Source organism: Rattus rattus, chromosome 5, assembly GCF_011064425.1.
Source record: "Rattus rattus isolate New Zealand chromosome 5, Rrattus_CSIRO_v1, whole genome shotgun sequence".
NCBI lineage: Eukaryota > Metazoa > Chordata > Mammalia > Rodentia > Muridae > Rattus > Rattus rattus.
In genome coordinates this window covers 98155950-98180284 of record NC_046158.1, presented here as the reverse complement: position 1 = coordinate 98180284, position 24335 = coordinate 98155950, and the positions used below count along the sequence as shown (strand labels likewise).

General features: G+C 50.6%; 1 protein-coding gene across 2 annotated transcripts in view; it reads right to left on the bottom strand.

The window, feature by feature from the left end:
• Positions 1–297: 297 nt before the first annotated feature.
• Positions 298–24335, bottom strand: part of Mapkbp1 (mitogen-activated protein kinase binding protein 1) — a 49296-nt gene continuing 25258 nt past the window's right edge. The window contains exons 3-31 of one of the 2 annotated variants that reach the window (XM_032903984.1): positions 15785–15847; positions 15501–15558; positions 14559–14729; positions 13985–14122; positions 13613–13795; positions 13397–13414; positions 12935–13095; positions 11681–11870; positions 11013–11159; positions 10633–10808; positions 9841–9932; positions 9492–9617; positions 9107–9177; positions 8852–8973; positions 8360–8435; positions 8119–8230; positions 7718–7781; positions 7375–7509; positions 7065–7201; positions 6832–6887; positions 5464–5700; positions 4866–5032; positions 4531–4676; positions 4239–4433; positions 3987–4071; positions 3450–3733; positions 2637–3227; positions 2173–2258; positions 298–1640 (exon numbers count right to left, since the gene is read on the bottom strand). In XM_032903984.1, the coding sequence (XP_032759875.1) occupies positions 1413–1640; positions 2173–2258; positions 2637–3227; positions 3450–3733; positions 3987–4071; positions 4239–4433; positions 4531–4676; positions 4866–5032; positions 5464–5700; positions 6832–6887; positions 7065–7201; positions 7375–7509; positions 7718–7781; positions 8119–8230; positions 8360–8435; positions 8852–8973; positions 9107–9177; positions 9492–9617; positions 9841–9932; positions 10633–10808; positions 11013–11159; positions 11681–11870; positions 12935–13095; positions 13397–13414; positions 13613–13795; positions 13985–14122; positions 14559–14729; positions 15501–15558; positions 15785–15847 (4315 nt within the window). In that variant the 3' untranslated portion in view covers positions 298–1412. The remainder of the gene's footprint in view (positions 1641–2172; positions 2259–2636; positions 3228–3449; positions 3734–3986; positions 4072–4238; positions 4434–4530; positions 4677–4865; positions 5033–5463; positions 5701–6831; positions 6888–7064; positions 7202–7374; positions 7510–7717; positions 7782–8118; positions 8231–8359; positions 8436–8851; positions 8974–9106; positions 9178–9491; positions 9618–9840; positions 9933–10632; positions 10809–11012; positions 11160–11680; positions 11871–12934; positions 13096–13396; positions 13415–13612; positions 13796–13984; positions 14123–14558; positions 14730–15500; positions 15559–15784; positions 15848–24335) is intronic. The other variant, XM_032903985.1, reaches the window with a different exon arrangement.

Genomic DNA, 24335 nt, shown 5'->3' with positions numbered 1-24335 from the left:
GGCTATCACTTTTCCAGTGTCTCTCACCCAGAGCCTCCACTCCCAATCTCCAAGGTCCAGTACCCTTGGGCACCCAGCACTGCCTTTGAAAAAGAGCCTCAGGGTTGGGGATTTGGCTCAGTGGTAGAGCGCTTGCCTAGCAAGCGCAAGGCCCTGGGTTTGGTCCCCAGCTCTGAAAAAGAAAAGAAAAGAAAAAACAAAAAAGAAAGAAAGAAAAAGAGTCTCTTCCATGAGCCAGGGACCCGAAGGCCATCTCCTGTTGGCCTGGCTGTGGACACCAAGACTCCAGAATTTAGGTTTAGTGTTTCCATTCCTTTTTATGTTATTGGATCAGAAATCGAATTAATCCAGACTAGTAAAGCTGAGGCAAACATGTGAGGAAACCAGGTGCATTACCAGCCAGGCAAGCGTTCTAACAATAAGCACTCAGCTGTGCATACCGTGTGTGTGTGTGTGTGTGTGTGTGTGTGTGTGTGTGTGTGTGTCTGTGTCTGTATGTCTGTGTGTGTATAGCCAAGGTTCTAGGAAGGTGGGCCAGTGCCCTGTAAACCATGAGGGTACTCCCAAAACAGGTTTCTGCTTGCCCACTGCCCAGGATGTAGGAGAAAGTGGTCCCCAGGCGTTAACAGTCTGCTGCAGACCAGGGTTAGAGAACAATGAAGCCTAAGGGGCTGAGGAAAGTAGGCCAGGCTTGTGTCTGCCCAGCAGAGGGGCTTTACTGTCCTGCAGCAAAACCCCACAACTAGCTCCACACAGGGAAAAAGGGATGGGGCAGACAAATGCTAGGGATCTCTAGCAGGGAAAATGGGATTGGAATGTGGGGGTTCAGATCCTGATACCAACTCAAGTCTTCTAGTGGCTGGGACTACGCTGGAGCCCAGGCAGTTCTCACTGCCGGGAGTTGGGGGGAACCACCCCTGCTCTGACAGGCAGGGGGTGCAGCTGGTGTGGAGGTGGAGGTAAAGGTCTACAGTCGGCTTTAGGATACTAAAGCCACATTACCTTTCATCTCTACCCCAGAGTACCCTGTGTGTGCTCCACCCCAGGGAGCTCATCCCTGAAGTAACTTCAAATGGCTTCTAAGGAGAAGGCCAGCCCTTCCAATGTCCCCAGATGAGGCAGGCTGCCCTCCTACCCCTCACAGCACCAAGGTGACATAGACTCAAGACCTGCCCTGCTAGGAGTCCCAGGACGGGCTTTAGAGGCAGGAGTCCCAAGGAAGTGAGGCAACAGTCAGGGAAATAAATTAATAAATACAGGGGCCCCATGAGGGCATCTGGGGAAGCTGCTTTGCCTCTGAACACTGATCACTGCTATCCACTGCAGATATTCTCACAGGTTTTCTCGAATGGAAGCAGGGCTACGGTCTGGAGTGGAGAGCAAGCACTTCTCTTGGGACAGACTTCAGGGACTCAGAGTCTGCGCTCCATGCGCCGTTCCACAGCTCGGAGCAAGAGCTCTGAGTACTGCTCCAACAGGGCCTGCGTTTGCTCAGCCCCCACAGCCCCGGGGCTGCCCCCTGGGCTGGACAGCACAGCCCCATCCAGGGCCTCTAGCTCCTGCCGCACTGAAGAGAAGGTGTCTCTCAAGAGACAGGTGATGTGACTTTGCTCTGCTGAAGGTGTCTTACAGCTGGTCACCTGCAACAGGCACATGGAAAGCGAGTTGGAGAACAGTAGCCAACAGAATATAGAAAAGGGGGCTCTACCGGCACCTAGCCCGTCCAGTAGAAGGGACTGCCCAGGAGTTCTCCACACAAGATCAGGATGATCAGTCACTCTGACGGGTGACCCAGATGAGGATCCCTCCAGACTACTAGAACCATCTACCTCTTGACAACCTTTCCCAACAACTCTCTTTCAAATGTGACACTGTTGTTGTTTCTTATATCTAAAGTACCCAAACCATCGGGGTATAAAAAAGAGTTAACAGCCATGAATTAGATTGCCTTGATGATGTGGTGGTCTATGCTCCAGCCCTGTTGCTCACCTAGAAATAACCAAGAGATTCTGGGGTCGAGAGGCCTGGCTTGGCTTCTGACCCTCTCACTTACTAGGCTCAGAATATTCTTGAGTGCTCCATCCAGTGTGTAGAAGAACCTTGTTGTTACCGTTCTAGACACTCAGCTGTCAAACAGCCAGCACTGCTTACCAGGGGCTGCCGGATACTCACCGAGCGGTAGAGCTGCATGGCCTGGCGTACATTCCCCCGGAGCTCTGCCACAAGCTGTTCACATTGTTGTAGGCTCCAGGCCAGTTCTGAAGGACAAAACCAGTGAGGGCCCAGCTGCATTTTCAGGCATCCCAGCCCAGGGCTCTCAGAGCAGGGCTCCAATCCCTGCCTCTTGCCCCACCCTCTTCCAGCACCTTCTCCAACACCACACAGAGTTTAGAAGGAAAAGCCAGCCCTACCTCTAGCCTGAGAGCCAGAACACACGAAAGGGTTAAATGGGTCACAGGGAGACCAGGAAGGGTGGCAAGAGTGCCTCACCATCAGGGGGGTGACTTATGGACCAAGACAGGAGCAGACAGGACAAAAATGCCAAAGGCAGGCACACAGAGAAATGGATGGAGCTAGAAAGGGGCCAACGGAGACAGGAAGGATGGGCCAAGGGGAGGCTGGGGAGCCATGCACACCTGAGTCCTGGCTCAGGGCTGCCCCTGGCCTGCTGCTTTCCATGGGCTTACGAGTCTTCTCAGGGGACAGGGGCTGCATGCTCTCAGGGCCTTGGAGGAGGCTGCTGACCGGCAGTTGCTGGGCACAGGGGTGGCTGGGGCCAGGATGAGGCTGGCACTCTGTCCTAGATTTAGGAGTAGTTCCCTCCCCTAAGCAGGAGTGCTTTTCAAGTGCAGTGTGAGCCTTTCCGAGGCTCACCGAGGGGCCCGACTGTTCGGTTTCACTGTGGGCCAGGCCCTTAGATACGGGTGAGAACGTGGTCAGAGCGGGACGGTCAGGAAGTGGTTTGGGGATGTCCAGGACAAGGTGAGCCCGGCTAGGTAGAGCTAGTTTGTTGAATGGTGAGGTTCGGATCGGTGCAGGAGCTTGAGGTTCGGCTGCCAGGCCTGGATTCTCGCCAACAGAAATGCTCCGAGCCAGCTTGGCCACAGAACTGGTGGTGGGGTTCCGGTAGGAGTGGGGCTGAGATGGGCAGCCATCAGCTTGTGGCAGGGATCCTAAGCTGCCCTGAACCTCTGCCTGGAAGAGCAGTGGACGTGAAGGCACCTCATCTGCAGCAGAGACAGGGACAGGTACAGGTCAGGAGGGAGGCAGCCATGCAAATGTTAGGGCTCAGTTCCTAGTTGCTCCTCTACCCCTGTACATGGTCACTAATCGACAGGCAGCGTCAGGCATGGGGACACGCCAGGGCCACACGAGACCCACCTTCCCCCAGCACGCCCACATACATGTCATTCCCCATGGCCTGTAGTTGAGCCCACCAGGTTCCTCACCCTGTGGTACCAAACTATGCACAGACTGGGCTTTCTGGAGTCCAGCTAAAGGCCGGGTTGCAGCCGTTTTCTTGGAGGCCCAGCTGTTGTCCAGGTTGGTACGCCGTCGTGGCAACAGCACAGGAGCCACCTGCTTGGGGCCAGAGTTGCCAGAAGAGGGTTCCATTTCTGGGGGTGCTCCCGGGGGAGTGGCACCACTGCCTTTCAGCTGCTCACCAGATACCTGTGATACCTGGTCAGGTCTGGACATCAGGGCCAAGCCTGAGGAGGATAGGGATGGTTCCCTACAGGGAGAATGGGTTCAGAAGAAGGCCCAGAGAAGGCTCAGTGCTTTCCTCCCTCTAAGATGGCCAGATGTTCTCATAGACAGAGACGCACCAGGAGAAGACAAGCACAAAGCAAGACAGGGTTTGGGCGAGACCACCTGTTTCAAATCTAGGAATATGAATCCCCTTCTGGAGAGATGTAAAGAAGGCTACATGCTACGCTAGGTGCAGGCGCACCAGGTCAGCAGAACCATGTGGGGGACATCTGTACCTGAGTGGGGAGGTCTGCACTTGCAGCAGGAATCGTGATGAGATGCTCCGAGACTCTGTCCTCGCTAGAGCCCGTGCTGGACCTCCTGCAGGAGGCACAGAAATCATGAACTGAGTAAAGTTTAGTTCCTGCCAGAGGTCTTGCCTCCCCTACAAAGAAACCTAAGGCATTGCCTACTGGACCCTCCCTCTCAGCTAGGCATGGAGGAGAGAAGGGCAGATGCAGTGTTGAAGGCTGGCCCACTGACCACACCTGGAGCAGCCCCATTGGCCAGAGTCTCAAAGTGCTGTTTTAGAAACTGTTCCTGATCCGGTGTATGAGGGCTGCCTTCCTGTAGCCCACAGAGGCCAGTGCCTCCCTCTTCTTCCTCTTCTTCCTCGCCCTCGGCTGGCTCTTCCAGGTCTGAGGAGATGCCATCCACACTTAGGGGCTCTGTGCTCTCAGAGTCTGGATGTGGGGGAGGGTACCTGTCACCGTACCTGTCAGTCACAGGTCTGCCTCCCCTGCTTCACCCTGCTGACCCTTACTCCTGGTGCAGCCTTACCTTCATTTGGGTGTTCCGGGCTGGAAAGTCGGCTGCTGCTGTAATCCACAGAGCATGCGCTGTCGGGACTGTGCTTTTCTGAGCCCCTGCTGCCTGGGTACACTCTCCCTAGGGATCCTCCGGTTGGAGCCTGCACCTGAAACGCACTGCCAGGAAGGCCAGCAAGGGAAGGAAGGATAGTGAGCAGGGGTCAGCAGCTCCACTCAGCTCCTGCCTGTGAACACAGCTAGGAAGGAGGTGGCTTGGAGGCCAACCATTGCCCAAGTGAGAAAACTCAGAGGGAAGGAAGAATGAGGGCTGCAGAGCCCGAGTCCTGGCCAGGGCACAACCCTTGCCTGGTATCCATGGTAGGGCTGTCACTGGGTTCCGGGTAGACAATACCATCTTCAATGGGTGCAGACTCCAGATCTTGAGCAAAGACTCCTTCCTCTTGTGACAACAATTGGATAATGTGGGGGCAGGAGCAGGGTTGGGAGGCCTGAAGCCGAGGGGCCCTTTCATTCTGGAAACACACACAAAAAAGGGGTATTTGTGAGGATCGCTGGTGTGAGAAAAAGGTATTAAGAGAAGGTAGAAGTTGGCAAGAATACCAGTTCTGAGGAAGCAGAATACTACAGCTCTGGGGACAGGAAGCAGGAAGCCGGGCTAGGCTGGAGCTGGAACATGAAGCTTCTGGAAGAGCTGTACTGGCACTCAGACTGCCAAGCTCCTGTCCACTCAATGCCAAGAATCCTTCCCAAAGCTTCCTTTACCTCTTAGCCCACCTCACTCACAAGACAGCCCAGCCAGCTCTACTACAACTGCATTTCAGATGAGCCACATGCTACAGAGACAGAGGAAGCCAGCTGTGCCCATGTTCAGGCCTCGGTTGTTAGCCCAGGGCTGGCTGAGGCTTCCTGGGATCTCTAGAGAGCTGGGAGAAAGCTAGCTCACCTGGCTAGCACACGACAGGTCAGGGGCCTGTGGACTATGCTTCCCAGGACCAGTTGGGGACACAGCCAGTGAGTCCTGGCTGGGGCCTCGAGGACTTGGGGCCAAAGTCTCTAGCTGTCGCAGGTCCAGCATGGAGCGAACACTCAGCTCCACACCTGGCTGGGCCCAGCGCCCTCTTCGTTTAGGCCCGGTGTTAGCTGCAGGAGCTGGGCCCAGGAACTCCATGGTCTCTTGTGCCTGGTGGTTGTGGGTGAAAAAGGAGTAATAATTAGAATCATATATCAACATTAACACATGTATATATTTTTACATGAATGCCACCCTTTAGTACTAGCTCACTTTATCTCTACAACCATTTTATACAGTAGGTAAGCATTATCATCCCCCGTCTTATACATGAGGGAAACAAGCACAACAATTTCTGTGACTAGTCCAAGTCCATGTGGGTCTGTACGTGGCCTGCAGGTAAGGTTGGCTCTAGGGTGCATACGGAGCTGTATTCTAGACCTCAAAATAGGAACCTCTTAGTTTCTGCCTTTACCTGGTGTCTTACAGTCTAGAGCGAGGACTCGAATTCTATTCTCAACAGAGCTCTGAGATACCCGGCAGAACGCAGAGCCCCGTCTTAGCACTCAGGCCAAACTGACACTGAGGGACTGAGACCAGGGTGTGACCAGAGAGCAGTGTCTGCTGCTACCAACAACACAGTGTGAGACTCAGACATGTGAGGGTTGGGCTGCTTTGGGGCTTGCTGAAAGTGCCCCCCCTTCCCTGGCACTCTGAATAGCCACTCAGCAACAGGTGTTCCTGCAACCTTTTCCCTCTGACTGTTCTGAGCTAACTAACTTCCTCACTGGAATCTTCAGAACTGTAGTTCCCTACAGTTCTACTTGATTCCCCTGGGCTGTTGTTCTAATCATGTGACTCACACCACTACTCCTCACTGCATGCTGCCTGTTTGCTATCACTGTGGTTTGGTTTGGTTTGAGCAGTGTGATGGCACAGGCCTTTCTTTTCAGCACTCAGAGCAAAGGCCCTGTGGATCTCCATGAGTTCCAGGTCAGCCAGGGCTGCAGAATAAGAGTCTGTCTCAAAACAAACCAAGCGACTCTTGAGTGGTATTTCTCCCAGGCCCTTGGCAGATGAGGAGTGGAGGCAACCTCATCTGACACAAGAAAGAAAAGACTGATGTTCTCTTATCCCTGACTAGACCAGCAGCTTGACCTCAATGATAAGGCTTCCTTGGAAACAGGAATGGAGCACGTGGGCAGGTCCTGTACCCTGTGTCTCATGAGGGCACAAAGGGCTCTGTTGCTACTCCCTCACAACTAATCATCTTGGAAGCACATTTCAGCGATGGTAACTTACCCGACTCATTTCCCAGTGGGACAGGCTTCGGAGCAAAGCTGGACTAGAGCCTGAGGCTAGACAGAAATAGGCAGTCAGAAGACATGTTTCCTACCTCCCACCCCTGGCCTAGGAGCCCAGAACATCCCTCTCCGCATCCCCATGCCCATGTGATCACTGTGGTGGCCCAGATGGGCTTGCCTGTCCACCACACCAGCTAGTGCCTGCCTGCCTTACACCTAACTGCCACAAACCTAGTTCCTTCTTGGTGCTCTTGCCCAGGACGGGCAGAGCTGGCAGTTCTTCCTCTTCAGTACCCTCGTCTTCTCCCTCCTTGTCACTGTCTGAGGAAAGAGCTGGTCCAGAAGGGGGTACCACTGGAGGGTGGTGCCTGAGTTCAAAACAAGAAAGGTCACAAGAAAAGATTTACAGGGCAAAAAGCCAACGATGATGGGCTTGTGCTGAGAAGGCCTTGGGATGACAGGAGCTGATGAACAGCATGTTCTCCATGAGATCACACACTGTGTGGATAACAGTCAGCAGAGCCCAGCTCTGCCCACTTACTGTTTGGCTCCAGAAGCCTTTTGGGGAGAAGTTGGTCCTTGCTGCTTGATCCCTCGCTGGCGCTGGCGCAACTCAGCCAGGCGCTGCCTCATGCTGATGGTCATTTCTGAGCTCAGACGCCACACAAATATGCAGCTAGGGCAGAGCCACAGCATTGGGTGAGAGGCAGGGGACACCATTTATCCCTACTTCCATGAACTGGCACCCTCCACTGCCAGGTCAGGCCCCGCCAAGAAATATTCCTCTTGAGACCTACTTCCCAGAGACGCCATGAGAGGAAGTGAGAGGAAAGACAGGGTGGCACAGAGAGGAATCGGTCTCAGGGGCGTTAGCTTCGGCTCACCTGTCCCCTGACACCGAGATGAGATGTTTGCAGTCGTTACTAAATTTCATGCCAGTGACAATCTCTGTAAAGAGTAAAGTATATGGTCTAAGAACTGCCGCACAGACCTAACCAAATTCCTGCCTGCTCCAGCAGTGGGGATGGGCATGGCTGCAGGGGAGAGGGTCAGGTTCCAGCCTCATGCAGTGTCTGCACCACAGCTGATCATTTCCGCTTGTCTATGAGTCTGGACATGGGGAAGGGGGAAGGTCCCAACCACACTGTCCCCCTTCTGCCACAGGGCTTTCTACCCTGGCTTCTGTCAGTTGATCCCTCCCGGGGTAGGTGGGCAGAGTTGTGGTGTGGCAATAGACAAGGGAAGAAAGTACAATTCCAAACAGGGAGGTGGATGCTACACTCACCTGAGTGACCAAACATGGTGGCCACACACTCGCCTGAGAAGAAGTCAAAAATGGAGAGATTCTTATCGGAACAGCTAGTGGCAATGTAGATCCCTGAGGGGTCTGTCTGCACCTGGGGACACAGCAGCAAAGAGTAGGGGAGCACCACCCTCCTCACTTAGCACCATCCCCAAGTTACCTAGTGGCAGGCGACAGGCAGCAGGCTGCAGGGGTGCTCTGCTAGTCCCACTGGGGTGCTTACCTTAATGAGAGTGCCATCCTCACCCTGTGACCCTTTAAACAGCTTTTTCTGCTTCCCGCTGCTAATGTTAAAGATCCTGTAAATGAAGGCACTGTTCACAGTAGCCTGAGGAGCAGAGCACAGCAGCGCTCACTTCCCATTTGTCCTGGGAGCTCGCTCTCACACTGAGGCTTACTCTCTCAGGTGAGGCGCAGTACTTTGCTGCCTCAAAGAGGCCTAACAAAAGGCAGATTTGAGGACTGAGTTGCACGAAGGAATGTGGTCCAAAGTCTGACAAGTGGAGGCCAGCAAAATGGCTCAGAAGGTAAAGGTGCCTGCTGGCAGGCCTGATGGCTCAAGTCTGACCTCCAGGACCCATGTAATGGTTAAGAGAAAAACCACTCCTGAAAGTAGTCCTGATCCCCGCATGCTTACCGTAGCAAGTGCCCATCTTCTCCCCACAAAATAAAGTAAAAATGAGTGTGTAAAGAAGTCTGAGAAGGAAACACCCACCGGATATTTCGGTCTTGGCAGCCGATGGCCGTGTACTTCCAGCTGGGTTCTACATCCATGTCGTAGAGGGTTGTCTTCCGTACCACGTGGTGTGTTCGTGTAAACTGCACTCCTTCTCCAGACTGCAGCAGGGAGCGCATGGGCAGACCACATCCAAATGTATCACCAGGTCTCAGGGCTCACTTCTCCCTTCACCTCCTGTAACCTGAAACCCGTTCCCGCCCTGCCCTGTTGGGGGACACCCAGCGCCCTGACCTTCTGTGCAGTCCGGAAGTAAATGCTCTTGTCTGCACCACAGCTGATCATTCGCACCTGCCCATCGCTGGCTGTGGGGGCAGAGACCAGGCTGCTGCCACCATATGAAGGCAGCCTTTTTTCTGCCTCCCTTATTTTCCCCAGTGGAGCTACTCTACATGGTGGACCAGCCAAGTAAGACAGAGTGCATCCCACGAAACCCATGTCCCCCTTCCCGGTCCTCAGTCTGGCTCAGGGTTCCCTAGACTGAACGCTTATGTTCCGTCTGCCTCTTACCTAGCCCCGTGACTCCCAGGTACCTCCCAATCCTTCCCAGCGGCTCTTCTCACAGACAAATAGTGAGGTGGCAGCTAGGGGATGTACAGCTCCAAATGCCCATCCCCACCTGCAAACTTGACAGCAGTGATGGAGGATGAATGCTCGTCCAGTGTCTGCTGTAGACTATATTCCCGCCCAGCATCCAGCACATGGATCAGACGGTCCCGGCTGGCTGATGCTAGCAGTTTCAGACCTGGAGTTGGAAGAACCTCATCAGCTCACATTAAGCTGGCCCTTAACGATGGCCGGTAGAGAGCCCCAAGTGGATGGAACCTCATATCCCTAAAGCTACATGAACCACAGGACAAGGACAGAGCTCTTAAAATCCTGCAGACCAAATGATCTAAATGAATAAGGACCCAGGATTATCAGAAGCCAAGGCAGGGATAGGCCGCATGGCACGGACTGCACCTCACCCGTGTCTGGCTTAGAGTACTCCAGGCACAGGATCTCAGAGTCGTGGGCCTCAACCTTCAGCAGCTCACTCAGGGACTGCAGCTCATGGACCCTGCAAGTAAGAGAGGTCACCGCGGGCTGTGAGAGGAGACACCTCCTTCTTCCGTCATACCCTCTCCCCACCTTAAACAAGTGTTTTTAAGCTTAAAGAAAAGCGTCAGACACTACAGGTGCTCTATACGTCCCTTTCCCAGTTCTTACTAACAAGCGTAACAACAGCACATCTCAGAGCCAGGGCATTTACAATTAACTAGGTATCGTATTAACATGTCCTCACTTTTCCCATAAGTCCTTACTTGATCCAGGATCTTAAAAATGCAAACGGCATTTAATATCATTCCTCTTTAGTTTCCTGTAGTCTGTGATAGTTTTTCCATCCTTCCTTACCTTCCATGACCTTGACATTTTTGAAGAACACTGACAGTTCCTCTGTTGTCTATACCTCAGTTGAGCCTCTCATGAGTGAACTGAGTTATATGCATTTTTTTGGCAAGAATGCTACAGAAACAATGTTATGTCCTTCTTAGAACCCCATGCCTTGGGCTTCCTCAGGTCGAAGCATGGCTGACAGCCTTGCTACTTGTCTGAGATGGCCTTGTCTGAGCTCTCCATGGCAAGATCATTCTTTCCATTTTACGAAAGAGATACTTCATTTCTAAGGTTTTGAGGGGGAGATAAACCCTCCTAAAGCACTGCCCTTGAGGACCTAACTACCACAGCCACCATGAGAGGCAGTCAGAACTTGACATTACCTAAGTGTCCCCATGCGGTCTCCTGAAGCAAGGTGTTGTCCATTGGGGCTGATACACACAGAACGGATGCCTACTCGGGGATCCATCAGGGACCCATCAGCTTTGTCCCCTCCAGGCAGCTCAGTGTCCAACAAAGCCTGAGTGTTCCCATCCACATAGATGATCTTAATGAGATCCTGGTGGGAAAGGTGAGAAGAGACTCAGGCTCCTTTCAGGCTCAGGCAGTCCCAGCAGGATGGCTGCAAGCACGGAGGCATGCTGGGTAAAATCAGCCCTTGGCTCGTACAGTCCGTCAAGTAAAAGCCAAGTGACCAAGCAGGTTCCCGAACACAAGGCCAGCGTCTGTAAGTACAGGGCACGAGGTGCAAAATGGGGCTCACATTGCTGAGGATGTTCCGGTGCAGCGCAGAGCCATGTACCCCAGAGCTCTCCGTGTTCCACAGGCGGATGGTGTTGTCTGAGGAGCAAGTAATAAAGGAACTGGGGGGCAGACAGGCCTGGTTACTGTCCTTGATCTCAGGGTAGACCTGAAGGGACAGAAGGAAAGAATTAGACTTACACTTGGGGGGCATTTGTGTCTCCTCAAGAAGATGGAAAGGGGAATGAAATCCGAGGCAGGATGCCAAGACTTAGCCATTTGTCTGACATTTAGTAAGGAAACGGGATATTATTGTTATATACGCATACAGTAAGGAAAAGCCCACGATCCCAGCTCCTCCTGTGTGCCATAACGCCTCAATTACATTCTTTCACTTCTCAACTGTTAGAACAATTGAGAAAATTTAGTGCATCACTTTACAGTTAAGGAATCTGAGGCCTAGTCGGGTTTAGTAACTTATTCAAGATCCCTGAGCCCGGGATAAGTCAAACTCAGGCAGGCAGAGACGCACAGGAAGGAGGCAGGCATGCATGAGCACTGACATTCACCCCCAAGCTCCAGAGGCTATGAAAGGGAAGCCAGGCAAACAGGGAGGCAGGAGCTTGGGGCTGTACTTGTTCTCCACTGTCCATTCTCACAATGGTGTTCCAGCAAACGCACCCCACGTACCTCCACACTCCAGACACAGGAAGAATGATACAGAGCTGAGTACACCTTCCCCACTTTCTTGGGGTCCCTCACATCCCAAACATAGATGCTGTGGTCGTTGTAGACACAAGACAGCCACTGATTAGCTGGATCAAAGGTCAAGGCAATGGTGTCTGGGTACCTTGCATTGGCCCCTCCAGAAAAGAGGCGGCTGTGGGAGGGAGGAGACAAAGTTACCACAAAGGAAGGGATGGAGCACAGGGCACTGTCTCCAGTCCTACAGACTTGGAAGTAGAACTGAGAACTGAAAGCAGTTCCCACAGATACCATCTAGGAGCTCACCCAACACCAGCTGCTGGGCAGAGCATTTTCCAGAGGAATGCTAACAAGTTCACAGACCACCAGTACCAGACAAGGAAATTCTGTGGTTACAATGGAGCACAACAAAGTCTAGATGGTTCTATGAGTATTTCTGTACAGAAATCGAAACAAGACTACCATACAAACCACAAAAATAGGGCTCGGGACACAGTTCAGTGGGAGAGCAATGATCAGCAAGCAAGACACTGGGTGCTAACTCTAGTACCTCAAAATCTCCTCTTCCTCCTCCTCCTCTCCTTCCTCCGCCTCCCTTCTTCCTCCTTCTCCTCCTCATCTTCCCTTGCCAGACCATAAAAATGACCACAAATCACCCTTTTCCTTCTAGTGTGATTGTGACTGTGTCTTTCTGTGTCTTTACCATAGCACACTTTATCTTTCTGGTGTTTACAGATTATCAGGATGTCCAATTGTGGGGCGGGGGGAATGGCTGAGCGGTTAAGAACACAGATTGCTCTTCCAGAGGTCCTGCGTTCAATTCCCAGCACCCACATTGGTGGCTCACAACCATCTTTAATGGGATCTGATGCCCTCTTTTGGTGTGTCTGAAGACAGCTACAGTGTACATGTATATAATAAATAAATAAACATTTAAAAAAGATGTCCAATTGTAAAATTGAACCCATTTTCTTACATCAACCACCCAGAAGACTTTAATCCCTTGAGTCATTCTTATAACTATCTAAGATGTGCCCCTGTTTTATTACGGCTCTTCCAATACTCACTGAGACATTCCACGGTCCTCTGTGCTATTTAATCTCCTTGATACTGAAAAGTACCAAAAAGCCCAGATTTCTATGTCTACAAAGGTGATCTTTGGGATTGCACACTCTTCCCTCTGTTCCTTGAAGTACTCACTGAAGCTCTGAATGGGACAGTGGGCCCCACATAGCTCACCTGGCCTCAGTGATGGTGGCGATGTCTGTTCCCAGGGCATGGGGTCTGGGTAGGGTACTGAGGAAGTGCAGGTTGGAAGGATTGAAAAGGCGCACCGTGCCATCAGCGCAGCCACAGAAGATGTATTCTTGGCTTACAGAGATGCAGTGAGCCACAGTGGTCTGTGGGCAGAGGAGCTCAGGTAAACAAGGGCCACCTTCCCATTTAGCTTGGTTTAATCCTTCCCAAGCCCTCGGCAGTGCTCACTTATAAAAGGAGAGACAGGCCAAGGGTGGGGCAACCCCTCAGTTGTCATCTAGAAATGCCCTCCCTCCAGCAGCATATGGTCAGAGGGCCTATAGCCCTGCATATTTGGGAGGTGGGGTAAAAATTAGGGGGCCATTCTAGGCATCAGAGGGACCAAGATTTAAAGGTAGAGAAGAAAGCAACAGTGTGAGGAAGAGAAGGCCTACAAGCACTTACTGTGAAGCTGTCTGTGTTCTGAGCGGAAGAGGGAAGCAGGGAAGAGAGGTGAGAAAGAGCAAGAGGAGGTGGTTATGCAGGTCACTGGGACTGCCCTGCATCTTCTCCTACAGTCCCCTTCAGCATGCAGAGACCCAGCGTGGGTCTACAGCCTCAAGGCCAGTTCTCCCGATGTGAGACAAGGGCAGACCCTGTTCTGGAGCCAGAGTTACTTACTCTTAGCTCCACCCATTTGTCCAGAAGCCTGCGATCGCTGAACTCGCACAGTAGCCCTGACGACGTGATACAGAAGGTGCTGTCAGCCTTTTTCCCTCGGCCACAGGCCACATCAGTGAACAGGTTGTTCCGCAACTCCCCCAGCAGCCCTGAGCGGCCCAGCAGGGGCACAGTGGCATTCACCTGTGGATACAACCACTACATCCATCTAGCCCTGGAAATGAGGTGCTCAGAGAGAGGGCAAGCATAAACTCCTGTGTTCTCTGAGACTCCCCAGCCCAGGCAGATTCGGTCCATGCAGAACCTGTGACTTTTAAGCAAGCCAAAGACAACAGCTGGGTCACTGCTCAAGGTGTGTCCCTCAGTCCTCACCTTTGAGGTCTTACTGTCATCCAGGTACCAGAATTTGATATGCCGGTTGCCTGCAGTAACAAAGTAGCTACAGTCTTCGGAAAATGACACTGCTGTCACCCGACTAGATACTTTGTTGGAGGCCACTACAATGTTTTTCTGGAAAGAAAGTCAAAGGAAGAATCAAAGCTCTGCCTGTTGGGGATAAGAAGTTATCTAAGAATGGACAAGAGCTAGGAATAATTGCTACTTCAAAAAATAAAAATAAAAAACACAAACAAAACAACAACAAAAGAAAAAAACAAAACTCTTCCTTTCCGGTATTTACTGGTCAGAAAACAAAACAAAACAAAACAACAACAAAAATCCAACCTCTTTTCTAAAGGAATTCAAAGGTTTAATTCCTCAGAAGTTCAGGAAAACCCTCTAGCAACACCCTTGCTACGCAGTTACTATTCTGTCCTTCAAATACTGTTCCAGGATGAGCTGGGGATGGTGAAGTAAATGAGTCTGCTCAGGTCAGCAGCTCCCCGCCGCCCACTGACATGGGAACCCTCAGGTGGAGGCTAAGGCCGTCGTCACCCAGTCCACTCACCTTCCAGGCCCACACGTTGACTATCATGTCATGCTGGTAACCCACAGACACAATGTACTTAGCACTTGGGGAGAAAGCCACACAAGCCACACCATACTTATGCTCTTGTAGCTCTGCCACCTGGCTCCGTTCAGCCACATCCCAAACCCGAACGGCAGGCATGTGCCCACTCTGCAGGGAGGCAAAACCGGAAGTGAGAACTGTGGAAGGAGTTCGGTAGCCTCCTTAGTCTCTCACCTCCCCAGCTTCAAACACTATTTCTCCAATGGTCCCTGTTCAACAGGGAAGAGCAAGATAAAGACGTAGAAAAGACCTGAGGACACCAGTGTCAGCAGAGACTTCCCCCTTGCCTCTGTATCTGCTCAAAGCTCCTTGAATGATTCTAGTAAGCAGCAAGGCCTATTCTAGTAAGCAGCAACAGACATCTATCCTGTCTCCTTGTAAAACCAAGGGCTGTATTCCTGGTGTGCCCAGCAGGGGGCATCTGAAGATAGGAATATTTTAGGATGGTGGTTTTCAAAATGTGTCCTTAACTACCGGACACTGTTCGAAGCTCTGGGGGAAAGGAGGCAAAAGATGACTTCAGCGTGTAAAGCATTTGACACAACCCTCATGACCTGACTGGTATCTCCATGTCCCCTCCCCAACATAAATAAATGACTTAATATTTTTTGTTTTGGTTTTACTTTTAAGAGCTATCTAGGGAAGCCCAGGCTATAGAACCAAATAGCTCTGCGGTAGGAGCCCAGCCATGCGCACTTTGAAAAGCCCTTCCAGGGAGTCTGATCTCACTAAAGCCTAAGAACAGCCCTTTGGACCCAGCAGAAACCCGGGTATCAATCCATGAGGCCAAAGTGACAGCACCCTAGCTGAACAGGTGCCTGTGGCTTTGGTTGAGGGTAGGGTGCCCATAAGCCACAGTAAATGCCATTCTTCACTTACCTCTCCAGTGACCAAGTACTTGCCATCAGGGCTAAAGGCAAGGGCAGTAATGGTTTTCCTACAAGAGACAGGGCAGGTTTGGTTGGACCTAGTAGACTGTGTTTTCTTCCCCAATTTCCCTTCCTCCATCCTTCCTGCGTATTTTCCAAAGGCAGGACCAACAAACTCAAGAGTATATATGCAATTTGCTATCTGGCCTCAGGCCCAAACCAGGTCCCAAACCCCCAGGGCCTCAGGCCCCTGGCCGCAGTCACCTCACAGCCCTTGAGGCCAGGCCCACACACCTGGAACTGTTGAGGATGTGGTGCTGTTTGTGCTTCCGGGGATTGAAGAGGACGACCACACACCTGAGGAGATGAGTGAGATGTCAGGCTGAGCTTCTAACCAGAGCTTCCTCAAGAGCCCCTGAGACTTCTGGCCACCCAGCAGAGGGAACAGACCAATCTAGCTCCAAGTCTCCACCCAAAAGGGCCCGTTAGCAGATTTTCATAGTAAAAAGGCTCTCCATGGAAGTCCATTCACCAGGACCCTGGCTGTCAGGCCCACTTCTGATCATAGGACAGCAAAGACAGAAGCTTTCCATAGCCTTTAAACATATCCCAAGGAATGACTACAAGGTGGAAGAATTAATGTGATTTGATCAGCTCAGGCCTCAGCTTGCAGCCGGTTCTCAGGCTTGGAGCCATATGTCTTAATCATTGTTATGGATGGTACGCGTCCACCTACTGAATAAGAAAGAACATGTGGGCTGAGCTAGGTGCTGGGACTGCAAGGAGGCCTAACAAGGGGCTGGAGGCGGAGGGAACAGAGATGGCTTGAGAGGACCTTGGCAATGCCTTGAGAAGGCGACAGAGTTTCCAACTGAGCCAAAGGACACCTAGCTTCAGGGCCTAAGCAGGGCCTCTGACCACTAGAACAAGACAAGCAAAGGTTTGCCTCAGTTTACAAAAAAGGGTTGAGACAACTTTTCCTCGAATGGGACAAGGCTTCCAGATGGGACCGAATCCAGACAGACTGTCCAGAGCACCTCTGGGGAGGGAAGCTCAACGGTAGGAATCAGCAGCAATAAGCTAGAGGTCAAGGGCCAGACAGTGTTCTCAGCAGGCTCCTTGGTTATGAGCAGGCGCTAGGCCTGTTGTCCAGCTGTCTAACCTCTTACCATTGGAACAGCAGACAAGAGCAAGCCTGGAGGCAGCCATACCATAGGGTAGAAGAAAGAACACAAACTGTAGTGGAAAACTAGGTAGAGGCGCACACTGGTACTAAGTACTTAGCATCTCAGGCTCGGTAAACTAACCTAATACACAGAGCCCACATATTCTCCAGGGACGCTAGACCTCTGATGGGACCGAACATAGCCAGGACTCCCAGCTGACCAGCAGACTAGAACTATTGGGACTCATCACCACTAACTGCCCTACCAGCTGTTCCTCAATGGTTTTCTTACTCTTACTCCTGTCCCCCCCACTCCTTCCCGATCCCTTTGCCCTATTCCTTTCTCTTTTCACTTCTTATCTCAAGTTCTAATCTCCTGATTCTCCCTTTAAAATGCCATGGTCAGGAGGGTCTTAAATACATCAAAAGCCATGTTTAGGGCACACCTATCACACCAGGCTGAAGAATCAAGTTCTGATTCTTCAAATGTGCAATGTTCAATATACTGAGTTCAAAGCCAGACTGGACTACTAATAAGTAAAATCCTGCCCTAAAAACACGAAACATGACAGAACCAAGGCTCTGGTAACTTTGTATACTGTCATTTCTGAACAGGTATATGAAGGTATACATCTGCACTATTCACTATGTGCAGAATAATATCCTCTAGGGCTGTCATCATCTACTTAGAACCCATGGAGACTTCATGGCTACTGTTTTCTGAACCTTCCTGCTCTGTACTGCCCTGTGAAGAGCCCTCTACAGGCTCAGTCGGATCGTCTGACAAGTTACAGCCACAGCTTTCTGACTAGAAATGGATGAACAAGGGCAAAGGGCTTCCACTCTCTCCACAGACTTCCTCTAACTGCAGTGGTGACACAATGACCAGCTATGGTCCAAATGCAGAACAATTTGATGTTGAGGTCTCTGCCTGTGAGTGTTCCCTGAAGCCTGTCACCCTAAGGCAGCATGGTGGCCTTTAACCATGTGGTGGCAAACACGTATAATCCCAGCACTTGGGAGGTGGAGGCAGGAGGGTCAGGAGTTCAGTCATCTTCAGGATCAAACATAATAGGTTTGAGATCATCCTAGGCTGTATACGATCCTATTTAAAACAAAACGACAAAACCTTTCGAGTCTTTGTGGAATACAATTTCTTCGGTTTCCTCCATCTCCTAAATTCAAGTTCACACAACACTATGTGTCTGTGTGTGTGTTGTATGTGTGGTGTGAGTGTAAGTGTATATGTGTGTGTGAGTGTAAGTGCATCTGTGTGTGTGTGTGTGTGTGTGTGTGTGTGTGTGTGTGTGTATGTGTGTGTGTGTGTATGTACACGATGCAGGCAGAGAGATGACTGGCTAAGGGTGGATGAGCAGACCCTACTCCACACTCTTTCCCTTTTCCTCCCCTTGTCTTATAATAATATAGGAATTTTCTGGCATGGCAGGGATGGAAACACACAGAGTAAGGTCTATAAACTTTTTACCCAGATTTATTCAGACTGGAAACTAACCCTTCAGAGAGAAAAAGCACATGTGTATTTCCTATGGAAGCGATATGCCCACGTCCTTCCAGTACACAAGAGGGCCTACTCTCAAAGAGCCTCAAAGAGCCTTATGTCTTCTTTTTGGTCTTCTTAGTGAACTTACAGCAGGTGACGTAATCAGCTAGGGAGAGGAGGGTGGAACACTGTTGGCATCAGTCATTGGCCCTTCACTTCCAATGTCCTTGCCCAGCAGGGAAAGCCCTTGAAGCAATATCCACTGAAATCATCAACATAAAGACTACTGGGTTGGGCTGGCCCAACAGGCTGACTCTTGTAACTTGGAACTTGAGGGCACGGAGAGATTGCTCATCTTTACAGAGAGCAGGTAAGGCCTCTGTCCCTTAGGGCCTTAGTTTAGGAGAGTCATGCTGTGGAACACCAGTGCCAGGAAGGGCCAAGCCTTCAGCATTCCTGTCCCTGCACAGGTCCAGGCTTGCTCCATTCTCCTACCATCTCCTACCACTCTCCATCCTCTAGAGTCAAAACCAAAGGAAAATCAGGACAAGCCATGAGTAGAGCAGCACAGACATGAGCTCAACCAGAACAATGTGTCTTCAAATTTCCTTCAGGCTAAGTGGAATCAGAAGGGCCACAGGGAGGCACAGTGAACATCCTCCATGACTCAATGCCAGCCTCTAGTCCTTCACTAACTGTCGCTTCTCACATTCTTTATTGCACTTTACCACCTCACTGACTCCTCCTCCACAGCGTGTAGCAACTCGTCATCTTCTACACAGTACACTTTGTGAGGAGCGCTAGCTCAGCAGAGATCCCATCTGTGTGCTGTTTACTGTCAAGTCCCCAGCCCCAGGAAGACTGGCACTCGGGATTTTTAGAAGGTACAAATAAAGCTTTAAGTCTTAATAATTCAGGCATGGTGACACATGCCTATCATCTCAACACTCAGAACGTGGAGGGAGGTCAGGGTCTAGTGAGTTTAGTGAGTGTGGTTTAAGGCCTGAGGAAGGAAGGAGGGAGGGGGGGAGGAAGGGAGGGAGGGAGGGAGGGAGGGAGGGAGGGAGGAGGGAGGAAGGAAGGGAGGGAGGGAGGAAGGAAGAGGGAGGGAGGGAGGAAGGAAGGAAGGAGGGAGGGAGGAGGAAGGGAGGGAAGGAGGGAGGAGGGAGGGAGGGGGAGGAGGGAGGAGGAGGGAGGAGGGAGGGAGGGAGGGGAGGAAGGAGGGGGAGGGGGGGAGGAGAGGAGAAGGAGGGGGGAGGGGGAGGGGGGGGAGGGGGAGGGGGGGGGGGGGGGGGGGGGGGAGGGGGGGAGGGAGGGAGGGGGGGGGGGGGGGGGGAAGGAGGGGGAAAGGGGGAGGAGGGAGGGAGGGGGGGGGAGGGAAGCACAAACTTTAAATCACTAACAGTAAGACCTCCAAACTCAGCTGAAAACCTGTCAGATCTATGACCTAAAGCTGCAGGGCAGGTCCACAGTTCCCCCAGGTTACAGCCATAACTTACTCACGGATGCCCGAGGGCAGCGGAGTGGTATAGAGATGGAGACCACTGTGGTCTGGTGGGGCCGTCTGCTAATACACTGTATGTCCTTGAACTTCTTTCTTTACTTTCTAAACCTCGGTCTCCTCATCTGTAAAGCAGAAGGAGCATCTGCCTCACAGAACCCTGTGCACACACCAACAGCATGGTGTTCACTGCGGCCTTTATTGTCACCTTCCCAGGCTTTCCTAGAACCATACTAACGTACCTCTTGGTATGCCTATGAGTTTCCAAAGTGGTTTAACTGAGGAGGGCAGGCTCACCCTAGGCGTAGGTGGCACAAAGCCACCCACAAGCTGAGGTCCTGAGTTGAATAAAAAGGAGAAAGGAAGCTGAGCATGAGTTTATCTCTGATTCAGTGTGCACAGCTGCCTCACCCCTGCTGCGTGACTTCCCAGCCACGGAGGGCTTCAGCTTCGACTGTGGCCCCAAATCAGCCTCCTTCTTTAGCTGCTTTTACCAGAGATTCTGTCACAGCAACAAGAGCAGGAGCTGCTGCAGTCACTGTTCTATGGTGGTGAGGAGACACCATGACCAAGGCAACACTTATCAAAGAAAGCATGTCACCAGGGCTGGTGTACAGTTCAGAGAGTTAGTCCACCATCATCATGGCAGGGAGGTACTGGACAAGTAGCTGAGAGCTACATCCTGATCCACAGGCAGTGACTGGACCTCAAAGCCCATCTGAAATGATAAACCTCCTCCAACAAGGCCACACCTCCTAATCATTTCAAGCAGTTCCACTTCCTGGTGACTAAGCACTCAAATAGACGAGGCTATGGAAGCCACTCTTAGTCAAAGCACCACAGCAGCTAATAAAGAAAACTGGGATAAGGGGTTGTTACGATGAAACTTGAATGGCTCCTAAGGTCTTTGGAACTGGGCTGCCTGAGGACTGTAGAGCAGTGTATAGAGCTGTAGGCTAGAGAAGCACTGGTTTGCTATAAGCAGAGCTTATTAGACCAGTCTGGTGGGAGTCTGTAAGATCAAAATGCAGAGAGAAATATGGTGGTCATGGCCTGGCTCATGAGGTTTCAAAGGGAATAAGGGCTGTCTCAGAAACTGGGCTACACTGTTTGTGCTACATTTTGGCAAAGAATCTAGCTTTATATGGCTCAGATCCTGAGAACCTGAGTGCACCTGAATTCAAAAGTAATGGACTAGTTTGTCTTGCAGAAGAATTTCAAGACATGCTAATGTTCAGGCTGTATCATGCTCACTGCTCTGATCCAGATCTGTAGTGGGAGAGAAAAGCAAGTAAGGCAGAAAGGTATGAAAATGCAGTTTGGCAAAAAAAAAAAAAAAGGAACTTAAGAGAGTTAAGCTGTAGATGCAGAGAAAGCAGCTGAAATGGTTACAGAATGTCCTGCATTCTGCTAGCGTGTGGAACACTAGGGAAAGACCTTACCCACTAAAGGACCAGTAACAGTGCAAATAATGGCCACCCAGAAAAACATTTCCCAGGATGACCCTCAAAGGCACACAGAGGATGCTGCAGCTGTGGTGGGAGGCCTGGGCAAGCTACATCTCACACTAGTAGAGAACCTGGCAGCATGGTTCCTCTGGTCTTGGGTTTGCAGGCATGAACAAAAGATGCGAAGGTGAGTGGGTTATGGAGGCTATCACCAAGGTTCCAGAAAGCCACTAAGGCAAGCAATGTGTGGCAGTGCTAGGATCCCAAAAAGAGACCACTGGGTGACACTAGGAGAATGAAGCCTAAATTCAATGAACAGCCTAGGATATTGGTGATGCCAAGGCTAAGTGAAGCAGCAAACATGGAGTAAAGGTGATCCAACAGTAAAGGTGATCCAACAGAGTCCATGTGCATGGCAGGCAGCAGAGCGCATGAGGCCAAGCTGCCCAAGTGACCCCATCAGGAGGCCCACATGCTGAGGCCCTACAGTGTTTGGTGTTTGCACTCCTGGGCTTGAGTCTATACTTTCTCTGCTGCCATTCTTCCATTTTGCTATAGGAATATTTGTTCTGCACCCTTTTATATTGGAACTATGAAAATTGCTTTATTTTAAAGGGGCTCATAGTTAAGAGATTGCCTTGAGTCTAACAATGGACTTTGGATTTCTGAAGAGTATTAAGACTGTTAAGGACTTTGGATGCCTGGAGGTACATTAAACGTATTTTTGAAGTCTGAGATGAAAATGAGATTTGAGGGGTCATGGTGGAATGCTGTCATTTAAATGATGTGTTTGAGTGATAAGATAATAAGAGGTAGAATTGTGATGGTTTATCTTGTCAACTTGACAGGTTTAGAATCACCATGGTAACAGGCAATGAATGCCCTTTAGAGTGACTGTGATGATGTTTCCAGAAAGGTTTAATTAAAGAGATGAAGCCTACCCTGAATGTGAATGGCACTATCTCATGAGCTTGAGCCCTAGACTAAAGGGGAAAACAAGACACTTCCAGCATCCATCTCTCTCTCTCTGTAACACACAATGTGTCTTGACACCTCATCCCTCTGTTACCACAGTCTCCTTTCTGTTTTGCTGTACTCTCAAATATGAGCCAAAACAAAACCTGATATTGTTTTGCCAGGTATTTTATTTTAACAATAAATAACAAAAGTAACTAATACTTGGCAATCTTCTGGAAAGGTAACAAGGAAAGGGCTACCAGGAGGTTAGCTTTTGTGACAGGAAGTTCCTGTGAATAGCATCCCACACAACACTTTCTACAAACCAATGAGTTCTAGTGTCATCCAGAAGTTGAATTATAAACTATGCTGCCATTTTGCTTCCAAAACAGGAATCTTGTGGCTTTAACTATTCCAGGAGAGAGAGAGAGGCTAATGCGTTATCTGGATTCCTGGTTGTTGTCCTCTTGAGATACCTAGAATGCAATGCTTTCCAATTAACCCTCTTCAGTCAGGCCATGTGACCCAGTAATGTCTGTTTATAGGATGTTCAACCCCCTCCTCAAACACATGAGAAAACATCTTTTTGAAACATGAAAAAAGGCTAAATGTTAACTCCATGGCAAGCATGGCCAGTGGACAGAGCTATCTCCCCAGCAACCCCACAGATATTTCCCCTAAGGCAAATACTTGTAAGCAGCAAGATTTAAAGACTAGGTCATAACAACGTTTTCTGAGCTCCCAGCTTCTCACTCATTCTCCATTAGCCACTAGCCGACTGGCTCCTCTAATGAAACACCTCCTCTCTTCCTTAGAGGCTCTGCACTTGACGCATCCTCCATGAGGAATCAAAGCTCACACACTGCTATCTTCTGTCATGCTGGTCAGTTCAGGTGCTCCCTACTGAGCCCTGACCATACCATTAATTTTTTTCATTTTACACATGTGAATATTTGCTTGCAATGGATGCACACGCCTACTTGGAACCTGCAGAAGCCAGAAAAAGGCACTGGATTCCCTGGAACTGGAAGTACAGACAGTTGTGAGCTACAATGCGGGTGCTAGGAACAAAACCCAGGTCCTTTATAAGAGCAGCAGGTGCTGTTAACCAGTGAGCATCTCTCCAGCCCCCCCAGCACCCAATGTAACACTAGCATCCACCTTAGCTCCGTTACACATGCGCCGTCTCTTCCACCGCCCCGGCTGATCAGAGCACCTGCCATCTCTGCTCCTCCCATGCTCACTAGTTTGCATGCTTGTCTGCTCACCCCTCTTGCTCCCAAACTCCACAGTACCAGTGGCCTGCCTCTCCTGTTTACTGCTGTAGCCCTGGTGTCTAAGCAGAGCAGGTTGTTTAATAAACTGTTGAACAAGTGAACAAGTCAGTCCGTTAGCAAACTGTTACGGGACGGACTAAGAACCCTGACTTGAAGTTAGAAATATACAACAGGGGTAAGTCAGAGGATACTGGTGAGTACGCGTCCCCACATATGATTCCATCAGGTAATAAGTTCAAAGATCTGCTTCTCAGGCCCACCAAGTCTCTCCACCGACAAACATTGCATGCAGCTCAGTGTCTAAAAGATTTAGGACGAGTATGGTCTTTCAATGCAGCTTTACAGTTTAGGAGAAAATTCTGTGGCTTCCCACATGTCTGTTTGATAATGCTGGGATCTTAGCTTAAATTCCAATTCGGGCACACTCAGAAAAGGAGTTTCCCTCTTTTCTCCAAGAAAAAGAAAGACACTTCCTCTTACTGCTATAAAGGTCCAGTCCCTTGGCACTTCCTACCTACCCCAGTGGTTGAAAAGCAGCTCTGTTCAGAGCTCTCACCAAGTTATGCTGGCAGTGCATGCAGGGTTGAGGTGTGGGAGGGCAAGGCCGACCAGCCCTAGGAGACAAAGGAACTATGAAGCCAGCTACGGGGGGAAAAGGCCAGCTCAACAAAGAGGGTTCAACCCAACTAGGTCCCTCAAAGAGAGTGTGCGAGGACTGCATTGGCATTCTGAGGGGGGGGAGGTGAGATGGGTAATATTGTCAATTAGACAAGATAGGATCACAATCTAATCATAATCTATAATGTATAGGAGACAAGATCTATAATCGTGTAGGAGACAAAACTCTACGAATGTCTGTGAAGGAGTTTCTAAACTGGGGTAGTTGACATTGTAAGACATGCACTAATTGTGGGCTGTACCATTCTGTTGGCTGGGGACCAGATAAACAGAAAGGAGAAAGCAAGCTGAGCCCCAGTACCCACCTCTCTGCCTCCC